Raw genomic sequence first — 23,379 nt, forward strand, 5'->3', positions numbered from 1 at the left:
CCAGTGAATTAGAAGTGATTTTGATGGGCACTACCCCAGATGAGAACTTGGGGTGGAAGAGGGCCACACCTTTCAAGAGAATGATGAAATAACAGGCCTTGTCAGTGGAATCATCTACAAGAACCATGTCAAGTCTGTACCAGGTTTTCCTTATTTGCCATTAAATGTCTCAGTACCTGTAGTTTAATTTATTATTGTCACATGTACTGAGGTACAGTGAAAAGCTTTTTTGTTGCATGCTATCCAGTCAGCAAAAAGACCGTACATGATTACAATTAAGACGTCCACTGCATACAGATACAGGATAAAGAGACTAACGTTTAGTGCAAGATATAGTTCAGTAAAGTCCGATTAAAGATAGCCTGAAGGTCTCCAATGAAGCAGATGGTAGATCAGGACCGCTCTCTAGTTGTTGGTAGAATGTTCATTTGGCTGATAACAGCTGGGAAGAAACTGTTACTAAATCTGAAGGGATGAGCTTTCACACCTCTGTACCTCTTGCCTGATGGGAGAGGGGAGAAGATTGAGTGTTTGGGATGAGGCTCATCCATTACAGATTTTTATGCCAAGCCATGCATCTGGTGAACTGAAAGACAACTGGGAGAAATCTATTACCTGCATCCAGAGCATATGACTGCAAAATTTCCAGACCCAGAGCAGAACCATCCCAGAAAATATCACTAAACAAACTTTATCTTTTAGGGTCATCTAGAGTCAAAACATATTTTAGAATCAGTAGTGGAGTCTAGTGTGGAAGTAAGACCAGCTGCATTTAAATTCAGTCTCGATGCAATAAATGCACATAACTAGTTGCCACCTATTTGAACACTTGCCTATAATCCACAGGTTGTTGGTTCAAATGTCATTGATATTATAGAAGAAAACGGTATATTTAAGTTGTATTGTTGAGATATCCAACTGAGGACTCCAGATTAATATTGTTTATTGTGTCAACATGATCCAATAAAAAAGATATTCCATCACCAATTTGAACAAATAGCTAGAAAAGTATGGACGACACACACAAACATGAAATGCAAAGTTGGTCAAACTCTCCAGCAATGTCAGCAAAGAACAGCTTAGTGATAAGAAGTTTTGCCACATATATAAGTTTGCTTTGTAATAGCTAATGCACACAGTTTACACTTGCATCCTTGCAGAATTGGTTAGTGCAATCTTGTCAGGGCTCATCAGCATAGTGGCTTGGACGCTCCGTCCTTTGCAAGACTGTCTGCCGCTTCATTTCCTGGGAAACCAGCATGACCTGGTACATGTATCTGGAAAGTAGATTGGAAGATGCATTTCAAGACCACATATTTTAAACATATTAAAAACTATATAATTTACCCAATATGGTGTTTCACTATTATTTTAATCGTGTGACAAAAGTTGCCTCAAAAGGCTCCATGTATGGTAACTAGTTGCCTCAAAAGGCAAACCTGACTTTAGCATCCCTGTCACCTCCTGTGCAAAACATATGAAGCAGGAGGCTGGGGATATGAAGGTGGGAAAGTGCTCTTTCATCTATCTTCTAATACAGGAAGTTAAAGCTCATGTACTAACTAATCTTAACAACAGTAATCATCCAAAATGTTAATATTTAGTTTGTATTGATACCACAAACTCTCTGGCAGCCAACCCTCCTTTCCCTTCACTGTCTTTTTGTCTATTCTTTCCTGCTTGGTTATTCGGGGACTGGAATGAGTCCAGAAAGATTAAGAGGTAGAAGTGGATGTTTAAAACAATGTTGGTTTGCCTGAACTGGAGCAATGGTTTGGACATTGATCCAAATTGAGAGAAAACATCAGACGCTATTGACTTACAGAAAGGAGGAGGAGGAGTGAACAATAGAGTAAGACTCGGTCAGACTCGGTGGGGGGGGGGGGGGGGGGGGGGGGGGGGGGGTGATGGGGAGGGAGAAAGGGGTGAAGGGGTGGGAAGAAGTGGGGTGGGTTGGTAGTTACCTAAAGTTGTAGAATTCAATTTTCATACTGTTGCTATCCAAACGGAATATGAGATGCTGGTCCTCCAGTTTGCATGTGGTCTCACTCTTGCAATGGAGGAGGTCCAGTCAAGTAAGGACAGTATGGGAATGGGAGATAAAATGGTTAGCTGTGGCAATCCAATAGGCCTTGATGGACCAAGCACAAATGTTCAGCGAATATGTCATGAACCTCAATTTCACTTGGAAGGACTGCTGGGGTCCCTGGATGGAGGTGAGGGAAGAGGTATTACATCTCCTGCTGTAGCACTTGTGGAGGGGATGGTTTGAGTAGGAAGGGATGAGGGAACCCACGAGTTGCAGCGGGAGTGTGACTGGTGGTGGGATCACATCTGAAAATTATATATTGGATGTGGAGGCCGGCAGGGTGAAAGGTGAGGATCAGGGGAACTATCCTTGTTCTGCTGGGGGGGGGGGGGGGGGGGGTTATAGCAGAACAGTTTAAGAATAAGGGGTAGGCCATTTTGGATTGAGATGAGGAAAAAATGTTCACCCAGAGAGTTGTGAATCTGTGAAATTCTCTGCCACAGAAGGAAGTGGAGGCCAATGCACTGGATGTTTTCAAGATTCAGTTCTTAGGGCTAAATGGATCAAGGGATGTGGGGGAAAAGCAGGAACGGGGTACTGATTTTAGATATCAGCCATGATCACATCGAAGGGCCGAATGGCCTACTTCTGCACCTATTTTTATATGGTTTCTAACTACGGGACACAGAGAAGACACAGGTGAGCTATCCATCTACGACAGCGGGGGGGGGGGGGGGGGGGGGGGGGGGGGGGGGGGGGGGTGGGGACCACATTTACAAACGAAAGCGAACATCTTGGATGTCCCAAAATGGCAAGCCTCATCCTCACAGCAGATGCAGCCTAGAAAGAGTGACAGTAGGGAATAGCGTCTTTGCAAGAGGCAGGATGAGAGGAAGTGTAGTGCAAATAACTATCAATAGTCTGACCCCTGTGATGGAGACAGAAATCGTGAAAGGGGAGGATGGGGTCAGACATAGTCCTGGGGAATTTAAGGGCAGTGTGGAGGAATGTCCAGTTTGGTCAACCTTTAACAATAGTCCCTCCTCCCCTTACATTGAGCCGATCAGATAATATAATACAAACAAGGCATTGATTCCAAGTTATTCTTCTGAGAAATAGTCCATGGAAATTAAAAAAGTTGTGTACCCATTCAACATTGAAACTAGAAGTCAATTTGTCTAGTCTTTCAAAGTCCTCTTTGTTGATTACAGGTCCTCCCGTACTAAGCCTCCAACCTTTAATCTTCCACGATTTAATCCACTTGGTAATACCTAAGGATAATGAACAAAACTTCAATTGTAACCACCTTTCATGGTTTTAAGGCACTAGAACTTTTACAGCCAGAAAATTACTTTTATAAAGTAAATAACATATGTAAACAAGAACTACAGCAGCCAATTTGGAATGTGAATCAACTAATATCAAATCAATCCAAGTGCATAATTTTGCATTACTCTTGACTCATCACTTGATGGTCAAAAATGAGACAAATGCAATAAGCACCAGCAGGCCATTCAACAACAAATCAAGATAAGCATATTCAAAACTTCCCACAAGAAATTAGCAAATAATAGGTATAAGAAGAAAGCTTTTTAAAAGTATGCCAATTAATATATTTTGGTCTTTGGATCTTCTACTCACCATTAATTGTAAACATGCTATCAGTGAAAATAACCAGTTTTTCCATATCGAGTTCCTTTGCCTGTTCAATAGCTCGACACGCTGCCTAACAAGACAATAAAAGAATACAACATTACAATAAATTGTGGTATCTTTCAGTTCAAATAATTTTGAAGAAATATTGAACAGCACTGCAGATTTAAAAAAATGAATTCTAGTTGACATTTGTTGGTGAAGAGAAGTATTGCTTCATCAAAATGTTACCAAATTAAGGAAATAATTACAATCAAAATATATATTAAAAAAATTATACACAATGTTGAAGTAACTCAGCAGGTCAGGCAGCATCTCTGGATAACAGGTGACGTTTCACAATGACCAGGGCCAAAGTATCATTATTTTTGGATCCTCTGATGAAATGGCTAAAGTTAACAATAGAAAATGCATTGATCCTGTCCAGGGCATCATCAGACACACTTTTAATGTTGGGTGGGGTAACTGCACGTGCAGCTTTTAAACCTTTAACTTTAATAAATGTTGGGACTCCAACATGCAAAATATGCTCAGGATGTACATAGAAAAATATTCTAAAAGATTGTAAACTCATTTTCTGGGATGAATGAGCGTGATGCACACAAAGTAGTCACGGAAGCATTCGAGTAAACAAAACAATATCTAAGGCACAAATATAACGTACTACATATATTTAATCATGCAAAATACTCACAACTATTTCCGCTCTTTGGTTAGTCTGTCTTCCTGAAAGTCGTTCACTCAGGTTTCTGATGAAAAGAACAATAATTTGCAGGTAACAGCAATGTAAAGCATTCTCCAGCATATCTAATGCTCCAGAATACTAACCGTCTTATTGTTATTTCACCTGCATGACAAAATTGAGTATTTTTGTGGTGGCATCCATGGTATTGGTGCAGAAGAAGACTTAAGGGTTATTGAATTTTGATTGAGTGAAATGAACCTGAAATACTTGGCTTTGCTTGAGAAATACTTATCAACTTTTGGGCACAGCACATCTTTACGAGGAAGAGTTTTGATGATGTAACTATGAATCGCTTTTCTTGCGAGATGTTACTTTTTGCAAAACTCCTACAATACATCCAAAACCTAAAAGAACTCCTTAGTTTTTATTTGGTGTTGCACTACGGAAAAAAGTTGCCAAGGATAGAAATTGTCAATACTAGTTGAGACTCATAAATCCAAAAAATGGTGCTTTAAATATTTTTTAAGGACACAATGAAATCATACATACTCCAAAAATGCTTCCTTTATACAAAGCAAACACAACTCAGTCAGCAAATTAGAAACAAAGTTCAATTACACTTTTATTATATAGCACTTCAAAATATTTAGTCCCTATCTACTCACTCACCACACTTTATTCTTGGTATCAACATGCCCTAGAATGTCTGCATAACTCTCCATGAATTCACTATTATCCATGTCCCTCTCTATGGTGAAAACCAATGCAAGGTATTTATTTATTTTGTAACTTTCCCACTTCCTCTGGCTCCAAACATTGATTCCCTCCTTTGTCCTACTCTTTCCCTAACCACTTTCTTAGACTTCAGGAAACAGGCCCTTTGGCCCACCGAGTCTGCGCCGACCAGCACTACCCCACACAATAGGGACAGTTCACAATTTTACAGAAGCCAATCAACCTACAAACGTAGATGTCTTTGGAGTGTGGGAGGAAACCGGAGCAAACCCACGCTGTCACAGGGAGAATGTAAAAACTCAGTGCAGACAGCACCCGTAGTCAGAATCAAACCAAAGTCTCTTACAATGTAAGGCAGCAACTTTACCAATGCACCACAGTTCCGTTCCTGAATACTATTGCCTGTGATTTTCCTTCAACCTTCTTACCAAGAACATTCTATGACCCCTTTTTAACCCTCCTTATTCCTTGTTTAAATTCTTTCTTGCTTCCTTTATATTCCCCAAGGGCCTTGCTCGATTTCTACTTCCTAAACCGTATCCTAAACTGTTCCATTAATTATTTGGCGCTCCAAACAGTCCTTTCTACGAGTCCGTTGGACTGTGGAAATTCAGGGCTGTTGGTGACATCGCGTAAATCCCATCGTTGAGTGAAGTTTTTGAAGCACTGGCTGGTGCACTGACTGCTGTTGTCAGATAGGAGATGTGCAGGGGCACCGTGCACAGCGAAGTGGCGTGACAACTTTTGGATGACTGTTTCAGATGTGACGGTTTGGAGTAGGTCAAGTTCGAACCAGCCCGAATACGAGTTGACAAGGACCAGATTATCTTTTCCATGCAATTTGAATATGTCGGTAGTGACCGTGGACCACGGCAGAGGAGCAACCGGGTGCAAGACAAAGGTTACATAGAAACCTAGAAAATAGGTGTAGGAGGAGGCCATTTGGCCCTGCGAGCCAGCACCACCATTCATTGTTATCATGGTTGTTTCTGTTGGTGTGGTGCTAGGCTGTTGTAGATAGCGCAAACTTCGACTTTTTCGCAAATGTACTTGGTTATACCAGGCAAGTAAAACATGCTCTGCGCTTGTTGTAAGGTTGCTTCCACACCGGGGTGACCCCTGTGGATGGCACTGAATTACTTGCTCCAAAGGACAGCTGGGATAACTGCTTTGTGACCCTTGATTATAATCCCGTTTTGTAGTACCAGTTCGTTGTGAACTATGTAGTATGGACGAATAGACAATAGATGCAGGAGTAGGCCATTCGGCCCTTCGAGCCAGCAAGGCCATTTAATATGATCATGGTTGATCACCCACAATCAGTACCCCGTTCCTGCCTACTCGCCATATCCCCTGACTCCGCTCTTTAAGAGCTGTATCTAACTCTCTCTTGAAAGCATCCAGAAAATTGGCCTCCAATGCCTTATGAGGCAGAGAATTCCACAAGTTTTCTCTTCAGCATATAAAAGGCATGCTCAATTGGGTTCAAATCGGGTGATTGACGGCCACTCAAGAATTGATCATTTTTTAGCTTTGCAAAACTCCTTTGGTGCTTTAGCAGTATGTTTGGGATCATTGTCTTGCTGTAGAATGAACCGCCGGCTAATGAGTTTTGAGGCAGTTGTTTGAATTTGAGCAGACATGATGTGTCTATACACTTCAGAATTCATTATGCTACTGCCATCAACAGTTGTATCATCAATGAAGATACGTGAGCAGTACCTTCAGCAGCCATACATGCCCAGGCTATAACACCCCCACCACCGTGTCTCACAGATTATTTTGGATCTTACACTCTCCTCCACACTTTGCTCTTGCATCACTCTGATATGTTAATCTTCTTCTCATCTGTCCACAAGACCTTTTTCCAGAACTGTGGTTGCTCTTTTAAGTACTTCTTGGCAAACTGTAACCTGACCACCCTATTTTTGCGGCTAACCAGTGGTTTGCATCATGCAATGTAGCCTCTGTATTTCTGTTCGTGAAGTCGTCTGCGGACAGTGGTCATTGACAAATCAACTCCTGACTCCTGAAGAGTGTTTCTGATCTGTCGGACAGCTGTTTGTGGATATTTCTTTACTATAGAGAGAATTCTTCTATCATCAGCTGTGGAAGTAATCCTTGGCCTGCCAATCCCTTTGCGATTAGTAAGCTCACCAGTGCTCTCTTTCTTCTTAATGATGTTCCAAACAGTTGATTTTGATAGGTTTGGCTGATGTCTCTAACAGTTTTATTCTTGTTTCTCACTCATAATTCGACTTTCATTGGCACAACTTTGGTCTTCATGTTGAAAAACAGCAATAAAAGTTTCCAAAGGTGATGGAAAGACTGGAGGAAAGACTAGGTGCTGAGAGCTCTGTTATACCTGCATTAAGGAGGCATTTAAACACACCTGAACAATTACAAACATCTGTGAAACCATGCGTCCTAAACATTACTATGCCGTGAAATGGGGGGACTATGTATAAACACAGCTGTAATTTCTACATGGTGAAACAAAAATGTATAAAAATACCCTTTAATAAAATCTGACAATGTGCACTTTAACCACATGTGACTTTTTCCATTACAAATCTCAAATTGTGGAGTACAGTGGCAAATAAATAAATGATGGGTCTTTGTCCCAAACATTATGGAGGGCACTGTACTAAACCAGCTTTCAGTTAATCTGTTTTACCAGAAAGTTCCTTGCACTGAAATTATTCAGAATGACAGTCCCAATATAATCATTAATCTGGCTCCGGCTATTCTTCCTGTTAGATTTAATTGATCTAAACATTCAGCTTCCTTTCAATCCCTCCACTTGCAAATCTACTCCTCCGGTTCCCACTACTTGTCACGCTAGCTTATGCCCTGCATTAACAATTCTGATGCCATGTGGGCAAGCCAAGATTAGCCCCAACCACTAAAGTCCTCTTGACATCCCTGGCTCTGCCATCCGTTAAAGCCAAGGATTTTTTCATTATTCAGAATACCCCTAGCAAACAGTAGAAAAATCACTTTAAAAAGCATTTATAATGAAATAAATAATTAAAAGGTCACAGTCACAAAAAGACAAACAATTAAAAATTAATGCAAACACAATTCAAAATGTAATAACCTTATTCTTCTTCTTCCATGGATTCAAGTGAATGAACTCACAGATCCTGTAACAGATTTACCCAGCAAAGGATTTGAGGGCAGCTTTTCCAATAGAAAAATAAGGGGAATCTTTGCAATGAACGGTTGGACAGAGGTGCAGTAAGTAGTGCTGCTGCCTCGCAGCTTCAACAACCTCAGGTTCAATCATGGCTGCCTGCCTGGAGTTTGCACCTTCTCCACATGATACTACATGGTTTCCTCCAGCATCCATAAGACATGCTGGGTTAATCAACATCTATTGATACCCCCAGTTGTGCACGTAGATTTTTTAGAATGGGGGTAGGGGGAATTAGAAGCAGGAACTAGTAATGAGGCTAGGGAACTTGGGAAGAACAAAACAAAACATTAGTGCAAGTCCATGCTTGATGGTCAGTGCAGTCTTTTTAGCCAAAGAGTCAATTTCCATGCTATACAACTCCTAAAGTTGGATACTGGAAGATACTAGAAAATCGAAGGTAGACAAAAATGCTGGAGAAACTCAGTGGGTGAGGCAGCATCTATGGAGCGAGGGAAATAGGCAACGTTTCAGGTCGAGACCCTTCTACTGACCCTTCTTATAACGGACTGGAATGTTAAATTTGTGTCTTTCACCTTGGACCTTTTAGATTTATTATACATTTTTGGGTGATTTTTCAGTAAGTGTATACTTTGAAGTTTCTAGAAGCCCGATTATAAAACTTAAATTTTTGCAACTTTGAATGTTGTTTCACATAGATGAACATCTCTCCTATGGGGAAAATATTTTTGGCGCAATCTTTTAGGGAATTTAATTCATTTTTTTCCTCTACTTTTTCCAGGTAGCCCATTGCATTCATTCATACCCGTCGCATTTTTATGATGAACAACACTGTAAAATATAACTGATTTAAGAATATAAAATCAAATTTTTGTCGTAATCTTTCAAATAATTATTAACACCTACTGTTTAAAAGTATTTTCATTTCAGATAGATCCCCTATTAAATAAATATGCCGACTTGAAATGTCACAAGTAGCTATCGGGACGTGCGGTTTTTCAGGGGGGGGGGGGGGGGGCATTGAACATCGGGGGGAAAAAACACGTTATTCGTTTAGGGTTTAATCTTTACTTATGAGGATTATGTTTTTATTAACAATATAGAAAAAGAAGAAATGGGATAGAATTACGGATTTTCCTTATATACAGCATCAAAGTAGCAGGACACCAAAGTAGACACTGAAGAATCACCCTTCTAGCATTTTATTGATTAATGAATTTGCTACTTGTTAAAGATGTAAACCAATTTCATTACTTACAGAGAGTGACCAGGTCCCCAGTACACACCAATTCCAGCTTGCGCGCCTTTGCGCCCATTGCCCGCACAACAACCATCAGTATAGACTGCAACTGCATCACCTGGACATAAAAATAAAAGCTCATTTATTCTGTCCACAGAATGGTTGATGCCCGAGCAACAGAGCAGCATTATTTGATTGCACCCTGGTATTACTGTTCAAATTCTTGAGCTAAGGTCCAGCAAATTGATCTTATCCAATTAAATTGCTGATGTTGAAAACATCTCAAAAATACTGAATGTGATATCTAACATATTTGCGAGCTGAAAAAAAATGTAAATGCATAATCAAACTTTCTTAAACAAAGTCTGCATGTAGGTAAAACAAAGAAATGCTAGGAAAGGAAAAGGGACCAAGCTCTGCTAACAAGTGATACAAATGTAAGGATACAATGAATGTCTATCAACACAATGATGACATATTAAGTTGAAGCTTTGTGTCGCAAGAAGCTCTCGTGATTAACAAATAAAAAGCTTGATACATGAAGAAGATTATGCTGGCTAGTGTATTTAATGCAGGTACTATTTCAGGGTTTCACTTTCTTGATTGACAAATGGTAAAGGCTGAATTAAACTTAAAAACATTGTTCTATCAACTACAATTGATGTGATAGAAAATGGTACTGCAGAAGTTGTTTCAATTACAAGCTGGAGCAGTTATCGATGCTTCAATCCTCAAGTGCCAGCATATGGGTACAAGTTTTGCATCAATCTAAAAAGCATTCAAGCTCAAGAGTAAAACTTAGCACATAACTGAACATTTTTGTATTTCTAGATCACATACACAATGCAACTGTCACTGAAGATCCCAATCAAACTAGATAGATGGTTGTATATATTGTGTATCCAAATCTTACCATGATTAAAATATTTCTATGTTGCCGTTTGCTTCTATTTTCCAATTGCTTTTATATTATGCATCTAAAAGCAGTCATTGAACTTATTCACCTGCCTACAACCCAAAATAGATATCAATGCCACCTTTAATCTGCTTCACAACAAGAAGAAAAACATGAATATCTGAAATTATTTGTTTAATTATTTATTTAAGACTGCGCAATGCTCTATGCTTTGCGAAGTAGATCTGGCCACTCAAGCAGAAAATACCGAAACAAGCTTCAAATAGTGGAAACCAAAAAGAAAATCATGCATATGGCAATATACAATTCATGACATACAATTTCATTGTTTATGTTTGTAAATTGTTATTAAATGTTATTATCTTGGATTTTTAATCTTATAAATCATAAAAACAAATAAATACTGCTTTCATATACGTTTGCACACAACACTGATATAATGAACCACACAATACATATGCCTACCCATGTAAGTGAACTTCTCTCCCAAGTCAACAAATGATTTTGTGCTTCTGAAACTTTTATTGCATGGCTCCATGTCATCATCAGACAAATTGTGGGGACGTTTTTTCCCACCACATTTCTTTTGTTCACACTCATCAGCAGGTTTACTTTGGCCATCACATTCTACAGAAATAAACATAGTTATCTTTTTTAGAAGCTAGAATTAATGATACAATTCTCCAGAAATATAATTGTTTTAAAATAGAAATAAAATTCAGAATAGTGACAAGAAATGGCATAAAAACAAACAACAAATTGTGCGAGAATCATGATGATTATGGAACGTGATAAAATTATTCAAGTGGTGTTCTCTAGGAAGACATCAATCGGATCCTGGCTAAAGTTTCTGACCGTATCTCATCTACTATTTTAATATCAGGAAACAGGGACATAGAAGTCAAACAATAAAAATGTTTTGGATCGAGGCAGAACTGGACCACACACAGCAACTGCCCTGCCTTAAACGGCAGGATGAGATTTTAAGAACAAAACCCTGGGCTCAATTTTCTGGTATTGATTCAGCAACCATTGATTCCTTCACAAATTCTGACTAAATAATGCAGAACGTTGCCTTTAATGTTACGGCATTGGAGGCAATCAATGGAAACATATCCCAGCCAGTAAATCAACGTTAAGGGAGGAGAAAAATATTTATAAAGATTTTTATTTTTAATTATTAGATTTTGCTTAAAATTGGTTAAAACTGGAGCAACTTAGGCAATCATTTTCGTGAAAGACAAGAAACTGCAGATGCTGGAAACTTGAGCAATAAACAACCAGAGGAACTTCTGGAAGAACTGAGCGAGTCAGGCAGCAACTGTGAAGCAAATGGGCAGGCAAAATTTCACGCCAGAACCCTTCTTTAGTCTGTGTTCGTTCAGTGTTCCTTCAATTTTATGAAATTAGTTCTCTGCATTCCTTATCAGGTTTCATTCAGTAACTAACTAACTAACTAACTAACTAACTAACTAACTAGCTAGATAGAAATATACTTTATTAATCCCCTTTTCAGGGAAATTCAGATGTACCTGTATTACTATTCCTTTCAAAAACACATAATTCCATTGGAAATGCTTAATTTTTCTATTATTAACACTTTTTGGTGGGGTGGGAAACATTCTACAACCTGTCCCTGTGAATTAATGTTCTCATCATTATTAATTATTGTCTACTGAAACTACTGACCATGTTATAATATAATAGAGATAATATTGTACTGGGTCCTTCAACTCAATTGACTATTTTGTCAATATTAAGCAATTTCAAACTTTGGAGAACTGAAGTCAAAGGGTTTTACCAAAGTTACTTGTTTTCTACAGTATAATACACTACAATTTTTCCCTTTATATTTACCAAAAATATCTCAGAATTACTTAGTGTCAGATGAGTGAATTAAACTGTACGCTATGCAGATTCAGTTTCCAGTTTTTCTATTTAGTAAGCTTCTTTAAATTGGAAATTACATATGCAATGAATATGTAAAAATGATATCAGAAGAAACCTGATTAATATGGATCAAATAAATATCAGTTCGCATGAAATTATTGGATTTTTTATAATTGTGTAGTCAACATAGTTTGGCAAAGAGGTAGTTTAATCAGGCATAACCCTTGAATATTTTTGAAGTAAAGGTTATTTATTTAGGCTTCAAAATCCATCATATGGGATAACCTAAAATTCTCCCGAGTTTTCCCTTCGATTCAAACTCGGAGAATGTCCGTAACGAGTCCGTAGGAGTCTGTAGATATATCGTTGCGGCTCGTTATGCCAGCCGTAGGTACTTGGGGCATCAGGTAAGTCAGGATGTTTTTTCGGCCTGATGAAAAATGTCCACGAGTAAAAAAATAGCCCCGAGTACCTACGGCTGGCATAATGAGCCGCTACGCTATATCTACAGACTCCTACGGCCTCCTATGGACTCGTTACGGACATTCTCCAAGTTTGAATCGAGGGGAAAACTCGGTAGAATTCGTGAGTAACTCAGGAAAGTGGGACAGGCCCTTAACTGTATTTTGCTTTTAGACAGTGTAGGTTTTTATCTCCCAATTATCTCCTGTTACAAGTGTCCTATTTCAGAAACTTTTGCTGTGTATGGTATATTTTTGTTGGACAATTAACTGATTATGACCAAGGGAACTGGATTCACATGGGATAGGTTTTGATGGAGCTGCCTTTCTACAACCGTTGCAATACAAACTTCCTGCGGATTTAACTTCACCTGCATGTAAATGATACAGTACAACTTATTTTAAAAAAACCGAATCAGTCTGAAGAAGGGTTTCGGCCCGAAACGCTGCCTAGTTCCTTCGCTCCATAGATGCTCCATATAGTTCTTTCTTAAACATACGGTAGAGAGAAATTGTTTCCATTTCTTGGAGTCAAGGGATAATGAGCTCAACCTGGACATTAGAGTCAGGCCTTTCATAGAGCCCTGCAGCTGGCAGAAGTTAAAAACTACAATAATGCTCATTTAATTGTTCATTTTGAAGTGGGCTGATTTTTGCTTAACCAAAAAGATTTGATGTTACATGCAGTGGAAAAAACAGTTCCATGAAGGCTTTACTTGAAATTGTGTTTCATATTAACTCCTTAGAGCGCCTGCAGCTGGATCATTATTCTGTCAACATGAGATACACTTTCCAAAATCTTAGCAAAGTCATCAAATTTTCCAGTCAATAATAGTATGTAATGTGAAATATAGTCCTTATTCCTTTTACTCTTTTGATGTCAGCGGGATTCTAGCATGCTACTACATGGTAGGAAGCTTTGGAATACTCTTCAGAACTTGCCACATTTTCAGGTTGCCAAAAAATAAAATAAACATGTCAACAATGAGAGGTTAGAGAATCTAAATTTTCAAGAAGTTGTCAGTTGTAATTCTTATAAACTCAGTAGGCAAAATTATTTTGACAGCCCTTTTCAGTTATAGTGGAATCACGCCCGCATCAGAAATTAAAATATTATCACGCTTGACACAGAGATTTCAAACGGAAAATATTTCATTACCCACTCCAATCCCTCACCATTTCCACATTAATAATAATAATATTTATAATACACCTTACAAAAATTTAGCAGGTTTAGTTTATGGGCGCCTTTCAAGAGTCTGCTCACGAGGACACCAATAACAACTACAAAATTTAGCAGTGGTTGGGTGACAATGAGAATCGGGTAAAAACATGTAAGGGGAAAAATGAGAATCAGGAGGGCGGGGGAAACAACACCATAATAGTAGAAAGCATGAATAGGACTAGACCTACGTCCACACCAAGTAAATACAGAACTCACCCTCTCAATACAAAACGGACACTGTATGAGGCAATTAATGCACAGATGAAAAAGGGATGGCACGTGGGGCTAAGGATAGGCAGAGGTGAAGAGTGGGTCTTGAGGCGGGACTGGAAGATGGTGAGGGACACGGAATTGCGGATCAGTTGGGGGAGGGAGTTCCAGAGCTGGGAGCTGCCCTGGAGAAGGCTCTGTCCCCAAAACTGCGAGACTGTTGTGCCGTGCCGGTGGACGTGGATAGAGTGAGATGGAGATGCCACTGAATGATGTGGATCTGAGGAAACCGTGAGGGTTGGTACAGTATGAGGGGGGAAAGGAAGTCAGTGAGATAGGCGGGACTGGAGATGGGGGCAGATGGTGGCCTGGGGGCCCTTTGTACTGCGGAGGTGAGGATCAGGATTTTGTAGAACCGTGAGGGTTGGTAGGGGGAGAGGAAGTCAGTGAGATATGGGGGGGGGGCAGATGGTGGAGGGCTTTGTAGGTGAGGATCAGGATTTTGTAGGTGATCCGGTGGGAGATGGGAAGCCAGTGAAGTTGTTTGAGGACTGAAGTGATGTGATGCCAGGATTTGGTGTGGGTGATGAGTCGGACGGCTGCGTTCTGGACCAGTTGGAGTCGGTTGATGTAGGTGGAGCTGATGCCAAGGAGAAGTAAGTTACAATAGTCCAGTCGGGAGGAGATGAATGCATGGATGAGTCTTTCAGCAGCGGGCGGTGTGAGAGAGGGTCTGAGTTTGGCGATGTTGCGGAGATGAAAGAAGGAGGTTTTAATGACATGGCACATTTCTCCACTGACAAAGTCAACAAACTTCAAGAATTCTAACTGCACATCCCTGTGCATAACCCAAGAGTGATGACAGTATCTTGCGTCAGTATCAGTGTTTTAAGCCAAAGAATCACCTGGCATGAAACAGGAAAAAACTGTAAAAGGAGGAAGAGAGATGCGGGTCCAGTGGGCATTGTCCCCTGGTAGAGTTTCAAAGGGCAATGCCCCTGGCGGGGGTAAAAGGGGGCAGCACCCCCTATATTCAGAATTATTTTGATAATTGTGCCTGGAAAGTCGCAATTTTATTTCGTTTACCCTTAATTTATACTGTAATTTTTTTAATTGAACCTTAAAATAACAGTCGCTTGTCACTTTTATTTACACAGAAAATTTGTGATTATCTATTTATCGATCTAAACTTAACCAAAACTCTGATCTTGTGCTCTTCTTGTTTGCGTAGTTTTTCTATTTGCACAAAAACGGTACGCGATAGGGCTACGATTTTTCGCCAGCTTACTCACCGTTCTCCTGTGCTGCGAGTGCAACAAGTTTTGTTCCAATCGATGGTATACTGTAAAAGTTATTAAGGTTTAATAATCGTAAAAATCACGCTTGCGCCAATTGCTGTCAGTCGCCGCCACGCAAAGTGGTCTCCTCTCCGGTCAGTCAGGAAGGGGCGTTGCCGGGACTGGCCTTGATTGACCGCATCTGCTGTCACTCTGCTGGAGGTCGCTATGGTGAAGGAGTGGCGTCACTGCCCGAGGAGCTGCGGCCAAGCTGTACCTGGTGGGCAGGGTGGTGCCGCGGGCTGAGCCCAGGGACTGGGCCCAGATTGGAGCCAATAATGAGCCCGGGGACTGGGCCTGGGCTGGAACCAAGGAGGAGCCTGGGTCCGGGGTCAGGGACGATCCCGGAGTTGAAGTCGGGGCCTGGACTGGATCCCAGGCAACGGCCAAGCTGAGGGCTGGAGTTGTGCCCAAGCCTGGGGCCTGGATCAAGGTGTACCAGCGCCTCGGGGACCGCCCGTCCGCCGCCATCCTGCAGCACAACCTCCGCCTCCGCTTCTGGCTCGGCCACCTGCCACCCTCCTCGCCCCCGGCACAGCGAGCCCGGCTCCGTCGAGGCCCAGGTCCGCGAGTGCTTTGGCCGCCTTCAGCCAGGGCCGGGCCGAGTACGAGAACCAGGCCGAGTTCCAGGCCCTGGCGCTGTTCTACGATCTGGGTGGGTGCTGGGGCAGGCAATGTGAGTGAGAGGAGGAGGATAAGGGAGATGGGGAGGAGGGAGATGGTGGGGGGGGAGGCAGCAGTGCCGAGCCCCGTTGTCTACCCGCTGGCGAGGGACACCGTGGGTTGCGGGATGGTCAGCACTCCAGCGGCTCCTGCCCACGGGTGCGGACACCGGGAGCAGCCCTAACGCACCATTACACAGAGAGAGGGAGTGCCGCAGCCCGGGGGGGGAGGAGAAGACGGAGGGAGGGGGAAAGAGAAGGTTGAGGGAGGGAGGGGAGAGAGAGGGATGAGGGGGGGGGGGGGGGGAGGGAGGGGGGGGGGGGGAAAGAGAGGGAGGGAGTGGGGTGGAGGGGTGGTGGAGTGCAGGGGGGGGGGGGAGGGGAGTAGAAGGGTGATGTGGGTAGAGGGGGATAGAGGGGGGGGTAGTAGAGGGAGAGGGACAAGGAGACGTGGATTTGATGGGAGAGGGATAGGCGTGAATGGTGGAATATTGTGTTGGGGGAACGGGTTGCATCGGGGGAACGGGTGAGTGGTGGAATATTGCAATTGGGAGCGGGTTGATTTGGGGACCAGGCCTCCCGTGTGACAGGAGTCCCACTTAGTCTAGTCATACCTTAAAATGACCAACTCCTTGCTTGTTTACACTGAAGTCATATTGAAAATATTTTATATTAAAACACCTACACCTACTTGTAGCATGATACCTGTTCCTTGCTTGTTTACTCTAATTAGAGAGAAATATCTTTTACTGGAAAACTTTGATAATTTTTTGACAATTATACCTTGAAATGACACAATTTCGTTGCTTGTTTACCCTTAATTTATACTGTAATTTTTTATTAAATTATACCGTACAATAACACATTTTATCTGATTGAATCATGACATACAGATTCTTGAATGCAGTGTGAGCATTGTGTACGTGTATGTAACTGTGCTACCCGCCCCAACCTCAGTATGGTAGGCCGAGTGGACAGTGAAAACCGCTACTCTACATGTGCGGAGCTGCGCGCTAGCCGTAGAGATGCACATGCAAAGATGGTCGGCCCGCACCCACGTACTTGCTTTCCGCTAAAATCGACTTCCGCAGATTTCCACGCACTCAATCTGCGGAGAAATCTCATGCCTGAATCATGTATTTTGTTATGTGATTCAAAGATTTATATCTTACCCCTAGGTGTAGATTGTGAACTTGAACCTGCAGCACCTACAAAAGCCCATGCATCTTCTTCTGTTGCAAATTTCTTGAAAATGGCATTAGGAAATTTGTCGACTTGCTTTTTACAATCATCCCTAAAAGGAAAATAGATATTATACATGTACTCAATTTCAGTAAAACATTGTGACTAATTCTTTAATTTTTTACAACATTAATTGTTGCACACGAAAATGGGATAAAACAAAATGTAACAAAATAATCAGACATATAGTAGAAAGCAATCCACTCAACGATTTCTCTCTCATTTAGTTCCCCAATTTACATCCCCATATGCATCCACTGTGTACCAAAAATATTTGTATCCACATTCACGTTAACTTTCGGTTCTTACGTTCATCTCTAAAATGGAAATTGACAATGTAAACATCACATTTTTCCCCTAATTAATTACTATAGAACTGTCAGAAGTATAAAAGTATCACTAGAGTTTGCACATTTCTCTTCAGCTGTGACTATACAAAACAAAGATTTAATTACAACTGGTTATAATAATGCAATCATCACCCACTCAGTAAATTAAATCAATTAGGAACAGATTCATTCAGAAAATAAGGAATAGTTTGCATGCTAAATCAGATTCAGATTCAATTTTAGTTTGCATGCTAAATTGAATACCTCCGCCATCACGTTAATAATGAAAAGAAAAATTCATCAGTTCACAAATGCAGGAATATCCATTGACAAGTCAACTTTTCATTCAAGTAAAAATATTAGTAACTAACTGGATTGTTTGCTATATATTAATCAATCATCCTTGGCTAGTCCTCATTTGCTGTCATGTTTGTTTCACAATGGCATGTAAAGCCATGATCCTAACCAAGGGGTCCAATCTCAGTGGAGCCAATTTTCGGGAGAAAGCCAAAGATGAAGAGATTGCTGCACAGTCCATCATAAATAATAGGGTAACTGGCTTTATTAATTTTGAAAAAGACCACATACAGTGAACATATAAACGAGAAAGAGGCCACTGAGCAACTAAAACTGCTGAGGAAGAGTCCCGACCGAAAACGGCACCTATCCATGTTTTCCACAGATGCTGCCTAACCCTGCAGTTAATCCAGCACTCTGTCTTTTTTTGGCTACACACCATTTACTAACATGGCTGATTCAATTGTAAATTGAACATCTTCTAGAGGTGTCAAAAAAATCATGAGGGGCATGGATAAGGTGAATAATCTTTTTTCCCATTAGAACTGCCCAAAAGCATGGTTGAGGCAGGTAAAATAACATTTAAAGGACATTTTGACGGGTAGCAGGAAATGTTTAGAGGGATGGTGGTCAAACGCAGACAAATTGGATTAGTTTATACGAAAGGACACAAAGTGCAGAAGTATCTCAGTGGGTCAGGTAGCATCTCTGGAGAACATCGAGACCCTTCTTCAAACTGAATTAGCTTAAGCAGGTATCTTGATTGGCATGGACACGATTGACATAGGTCCTGGCCAGAGAGCCAGTTTTCGAACTGTACAACACCGTGATCACATTCTGGTGGATAACCCCTTGTTTATCAAGCATACATCTATCACCCAAGTGATACACAAAAAGCTGGAGTAACTCAGCGAGACAGGCAGGATCTCTGGAGAGAAGGAATGGGTGACGTTTCAGGTCGAGACCCTTCTGGTTAGGGATAAGGGAAACAAGAGATATAGACGGTGATGTGGAGAGATAAAGAACAATGAATGAAAGATATGCAAAAAAGTAATGATGATACAGGAAACAAGCCATTGTAAGCTGTTTCTTGGATGAGAATGAGAAGCTAGTGCGACTTGAGTGCGGGAGGGATAGAGAGAGAGGTAATGCCAGAGCTACCTGAAGTGAGAGAAATCAATATTCATCCCACTGGGCTGTAAGCTGCCCAAGCAAAATATGAGATGCTGTCCCTCCAATTTGCATTTAGCCTCACTCTGACAATGGAGGAGACCGAGAACACAAAGGTCTTTGTAGGAATGGGAAGGAGTAATGTTCAGCAACTGTGAGATCAGGTTGGTTCACGCGGGCTGAGCGAAGGTGTTCTGCGAAACGATAGCCCAGTCTGCGTTTGGTCTCGCCGATGTGTAAGAGTCCACATCTTGAACAACGGATACAGTATATGAGGCTGGAGGAGGTGCAAGTGAACCTCTGCCTAACCTGAAAGGATTGTCGGGGCCCTGGACAGAGTAGATGGAGGAGATAAAGCGACAGGTGTTGCATCATCTGTTGCAGGGGAAGGTACCTGGGGAAGAGGTGGTTTGGGTGGGAAGGAACAAGTTAACCAGGGAGCTGCGGAGGGAATGGTCTCTGCGGAGGGCGGAAAGGGGCAGAGATGGGAAAATAAATGTGGCTAGTGGTGGGATCCCGTTGGAAGTGGCGGAAGTCTTAGAGGATTATGTGTTGTATGCAACGGCTGATGGGGTGGAAGGTAAGGACTATGGGATCTCTCTTGCAACTAGGGGAGGGGGAGCAAGGGCGAAGCTGTGGGGTACCGAGGAGACATGAGTGAGGGCCTCATCTATGATGGGAGAGGGGAATCCCCATCTCAAAAGGACGAGGACATCTCAGATGTTCTAGTACGGAACACCTCATCTTGGAGGAATTGGGAGTTGGGGATAGAGTCTTTGCAAGAAGCAGGGTGGGAAGAAGTGTGGTCACGATGGTTGTGGAAGTCAGTGGGTTTGCAATAGGCGTCAGTCAATAGTCTATTTCTTCTGATGGAGACTGTGAGATCAAGAAAGAGGGGGGGGAGGTGTAGGAGATGGTCCAAGTAAATTTGAGTGCAGGATGAAAATTGGTGGTGAAGTTGAAGAAGTCCATGAGTTCTGCATGGATGCAGGAGGTAGAACCGATGCAGTCATCAATGTAATGAAGATATAGTTTGGGAATAGGGCCAGTGTACACCTGGAACAGAGATTGTTCAACATACCCTAGAAAGAGGCAAACACAGCTGGGGCCATAGCTATCCCTTGGACTTGGAGGAAGTGGGAGGAGTCAAAGGAGAAGTTGTTGAGGGTGAGGACCAGCAGAGTGTTAGTTGAGGGAAATTGGATGGTCTGCGGTCGAGGAAGAAAGGGAGGGCTTTACGGCCTTCCTGGTAAGGGATGGAGGTGTAGAGTGATTGACATACATCTATCACCATTTTATGAATATTCAGAGACTTGCCTGCCTTTAGATATAGTTACAAAGGCACAACCTTTTCTCTCTCTCGTTTATCATATCATAATATGTTTACATATTCTGTTGTGCTGCAGCAAGTAAGAATTTCATTGTTCTATCTGGGACATACGACAATAAAACACTCTTGACTCTCTTCACTAATCGTGGATTCTCACGCAAGATGTAAGCAGCCCGTACACAGCCTCCCTGACACCTCGTACCCTCTCACACTTTTCAACTGAAAACAAACCCAGCCTGTCCTTATAAGACAAATTGCAGGTATTGCGGTTAATCCCAGCATTTCTCAGAGTTGTCACAGTATGGAGACCGTGCCCATTTGCCTTCAGACAAATGGGAATGCATTTGCACGGCAGCACTTCGGTCACTCTCAGCTTGAATAGCATCATTGTGATGATGCTCCATGTGGCAGACAGCAAACGATCCTCTCTACTTGCAATGATTGGATCTAATTTATTTGTTGCATGTGGGCAGGTGTAGAGTGCTTCGAGGTCCTCTGGAATATTCTCATTTCCCATATCTATGAAAAGGAAGTTGTGAGTTCTGACTGCAGCCCCACTGATAAGCTTTAGAATTTCAGTAGAAATACATCTGAAGGGGTGGTTCTATGGTGGCTTTTAACTGGCATGCAGCGTTTTCAACATGATTCATGAAGGGTAGCAGCAAGGCTGCAGGCTACAGACAAGAGTGGTCACATGAAGGAGGGAGTTGTGGCTGAGAAATTCTTCCACTTGATAAAACCATACAACTGCCTCAGTCCTCGATGGTCACTATTTTTACTTCAATTTTCCCCTCAGTACTCTGCTGCAACTCACCAACAAGTGGAACTAATCTAGTTTACACATAACACTTGTGCATGTGTGTGGTTGGACGCCAAGCTCCGATTCACTGTTGATTCATTCAATGAATTGTACAAAAGGCTCGGGACTCAGGTTCAACATGTACAGAACAACAGTTCCCTTCCAACAAGAGGTGATCTTATAGAAACAACAAATTCTTAAGGATTTGGACAGGCTAAATGCAGGAAAAATGTTCTCTATGTTGGGGGAGCCCAGAACCAGGACTTCTGACCGACATCCACTATAAACCCACTGACTCCCATGGCTATCTGGACTACACTTCTTCCCACCCTGCTTCCTGTAAGGACTCCATCCCCTACTCCCAATTCCTCAGTCTACGCCGCATCTGCTCCCAGGGGTGTTCCACACTAAGACATCGGAGATGTCCTCATTCTTCAGGGAACGGGGGTTCCCCTCTTCTACCATAGATGAGGCTCTCACCAGAGTTTCTTCAATACCCCGTGACACTGCTCTCTTCCCATCCCCCCCCCACTCGGAACAAGGGCAAAGTCCCCCTAGTCCTCACCATCCACCCTACCAACCATCACGCACAACAAATAATCCTCCATCATTTTCGTCACATCCAACGTGACCCCACCACTTGCCACATCTTCCCATCTCCTCCCCTGTCCGCTTTCCGCAGAGACCACTCCCTTTGTAACTCCCTGGACCATTCGTCCCTTCCCACCCGAACCACCCCCTCTCCGGGCACTTTCCCTTGCAACCGCAAGAAATGCTACACTTGTCGCTTTACCTCCCCCCTTTGACTCCATTCAAGGACCCAAGCCTCCTCCAACCTCATTTATTGCTTCCGCTGCTCTAGATGTCAGCTAATCTACATCGGTGAGACCAAGCGTAGGCTTGGCGATCGCTTCGCCAAACACCTCTGCTTTTGTTTGCAATAACCAACCTGATCTCCCAGTGGCTCAGCACTTCAACACCCCCTCCCATTCCGAATCCAACCTTTCTGTCCTGGGCCTTCCCCCATGGTCATGTTAAAAAGTCACAAACAAGTTTCCTATCAATGAAGAACTAACAGCTGCATCTAATGCCAGGTTAGGAGATATTTAACTTTGAACAGAGAGCAGCCTATGTTTTTGGCACACCATCATTAACGTGACAGAAATTTTAACGCAAGTTTTCATGTTTCGAAAATAATAACATTTTTCCAATGAGGCTGGTATTCACATTCAAGAATTTTATATTTAGTTCCCTGACACTGATTTGAACCAGTTTTACACAGATAGGATTATATATTTATCCTCTGACATAGATACTAAGGGTAGACATTCAGACTTTTCTTCTTCCAGGGTGGAAATGTCAAAGACTAGTGCATAGTTTAAGGTGAAAGGGGCAAAGTTTAATGGAGATGTGCGGGGTAAGTTTGTTTTACACAAAGGGAGGTGGGTACCTGGAAAGTACTGTCAGGTGTGGTGATGGGAGCAAAGACCAGCAGAGTGGGGATCCAAGCACTCACTGACCTGACCCGACCCGACCACTCTGTGACCCAGCGCTGAGGCCGCACAGCGGGGGGGGAAGTGCAGACTCGCCCCCTTCCCACTCACCAGGTGGGGTACACCCCGGGGCTCCTCCCCGCCCGCACAGCGTAGTAAAAGCGACCTTTCATCCAACACGCCAGCCCCACGGCTTGGGCCTGCACCTGGACCAGCGCCGCCGCAGCCACGCCGCCCAACCGCCACATCGGCCGCGCGCACGCAGCCTCCCCTCCCCCAACCGCCACATCGGCCGCGCGCGCGCGCACGCAGCCTCCCCACCCTAACGCTACATCGGTCGCGCGCACGCACGCACGTCCCCACACCCTCAACGCCACATCACAGGGCCGTGCAAGCCCCGCCCCTGTCAAGGGCCTCTTCCTGATTGGCTGTCGGGAGGACGGAGGCGGGGACACCACCCCCCCGTTCCCTCGTCCAATGAAACCCTACGATGGGAGAGGGAGCCATTGTTGGCTACTG

General features: G+C 42.7%; 1 protein-coding gene across 1 annotated transcript; it reads right to left on the reverse strand.

The window, feature by feature from the left end:
- Positions 1-926: 926 nt before the first annotated feature.
- rnaseh1 (ribonuclease H1) lies at positions 927-23,135 on the reverse strand. The gene is made up of 8 exons (XM_055635258.1): positions 22,972-23,135; positions 17,373-17,494; positions 10,881-11,042; positions 9,518-9,617; positions 4,377-4,431; positions 3,671-3,755; positions 3,176-3,300; positions 927-1,277 (listed from the first exon to the last, which is right to left on the reverse strand). Exons 1-8 carry the CDS (start codon positions 23,106-23,108, stop codon positions 1,191-1,193), a joined length of 873 nt encoding a protein of 290 aa, XP_055491233.1. The 5' UTR covers positions 23,109-23,135; the 3' UTR covers positions 927-1,190.
- Positions 23,136-23,379: the final 244 nt, after the last annotated feature.

Source organism: Leucoraja erinacea, chromosome 5 (genome assembly GCF_028641065.1).
Source record: "Leucoraja erinacea ecotype New England chromosome 5, Leri_hhj_1, whole genome shotgun sequence".
Taxonomy (NCBI): domain Eukaryota; kingdom Metazoa; phylum Chordata; class Chondrichthyes; order Rajiformes; family Rajidae; genus Leucoraja; species Leucoraja erinaceus.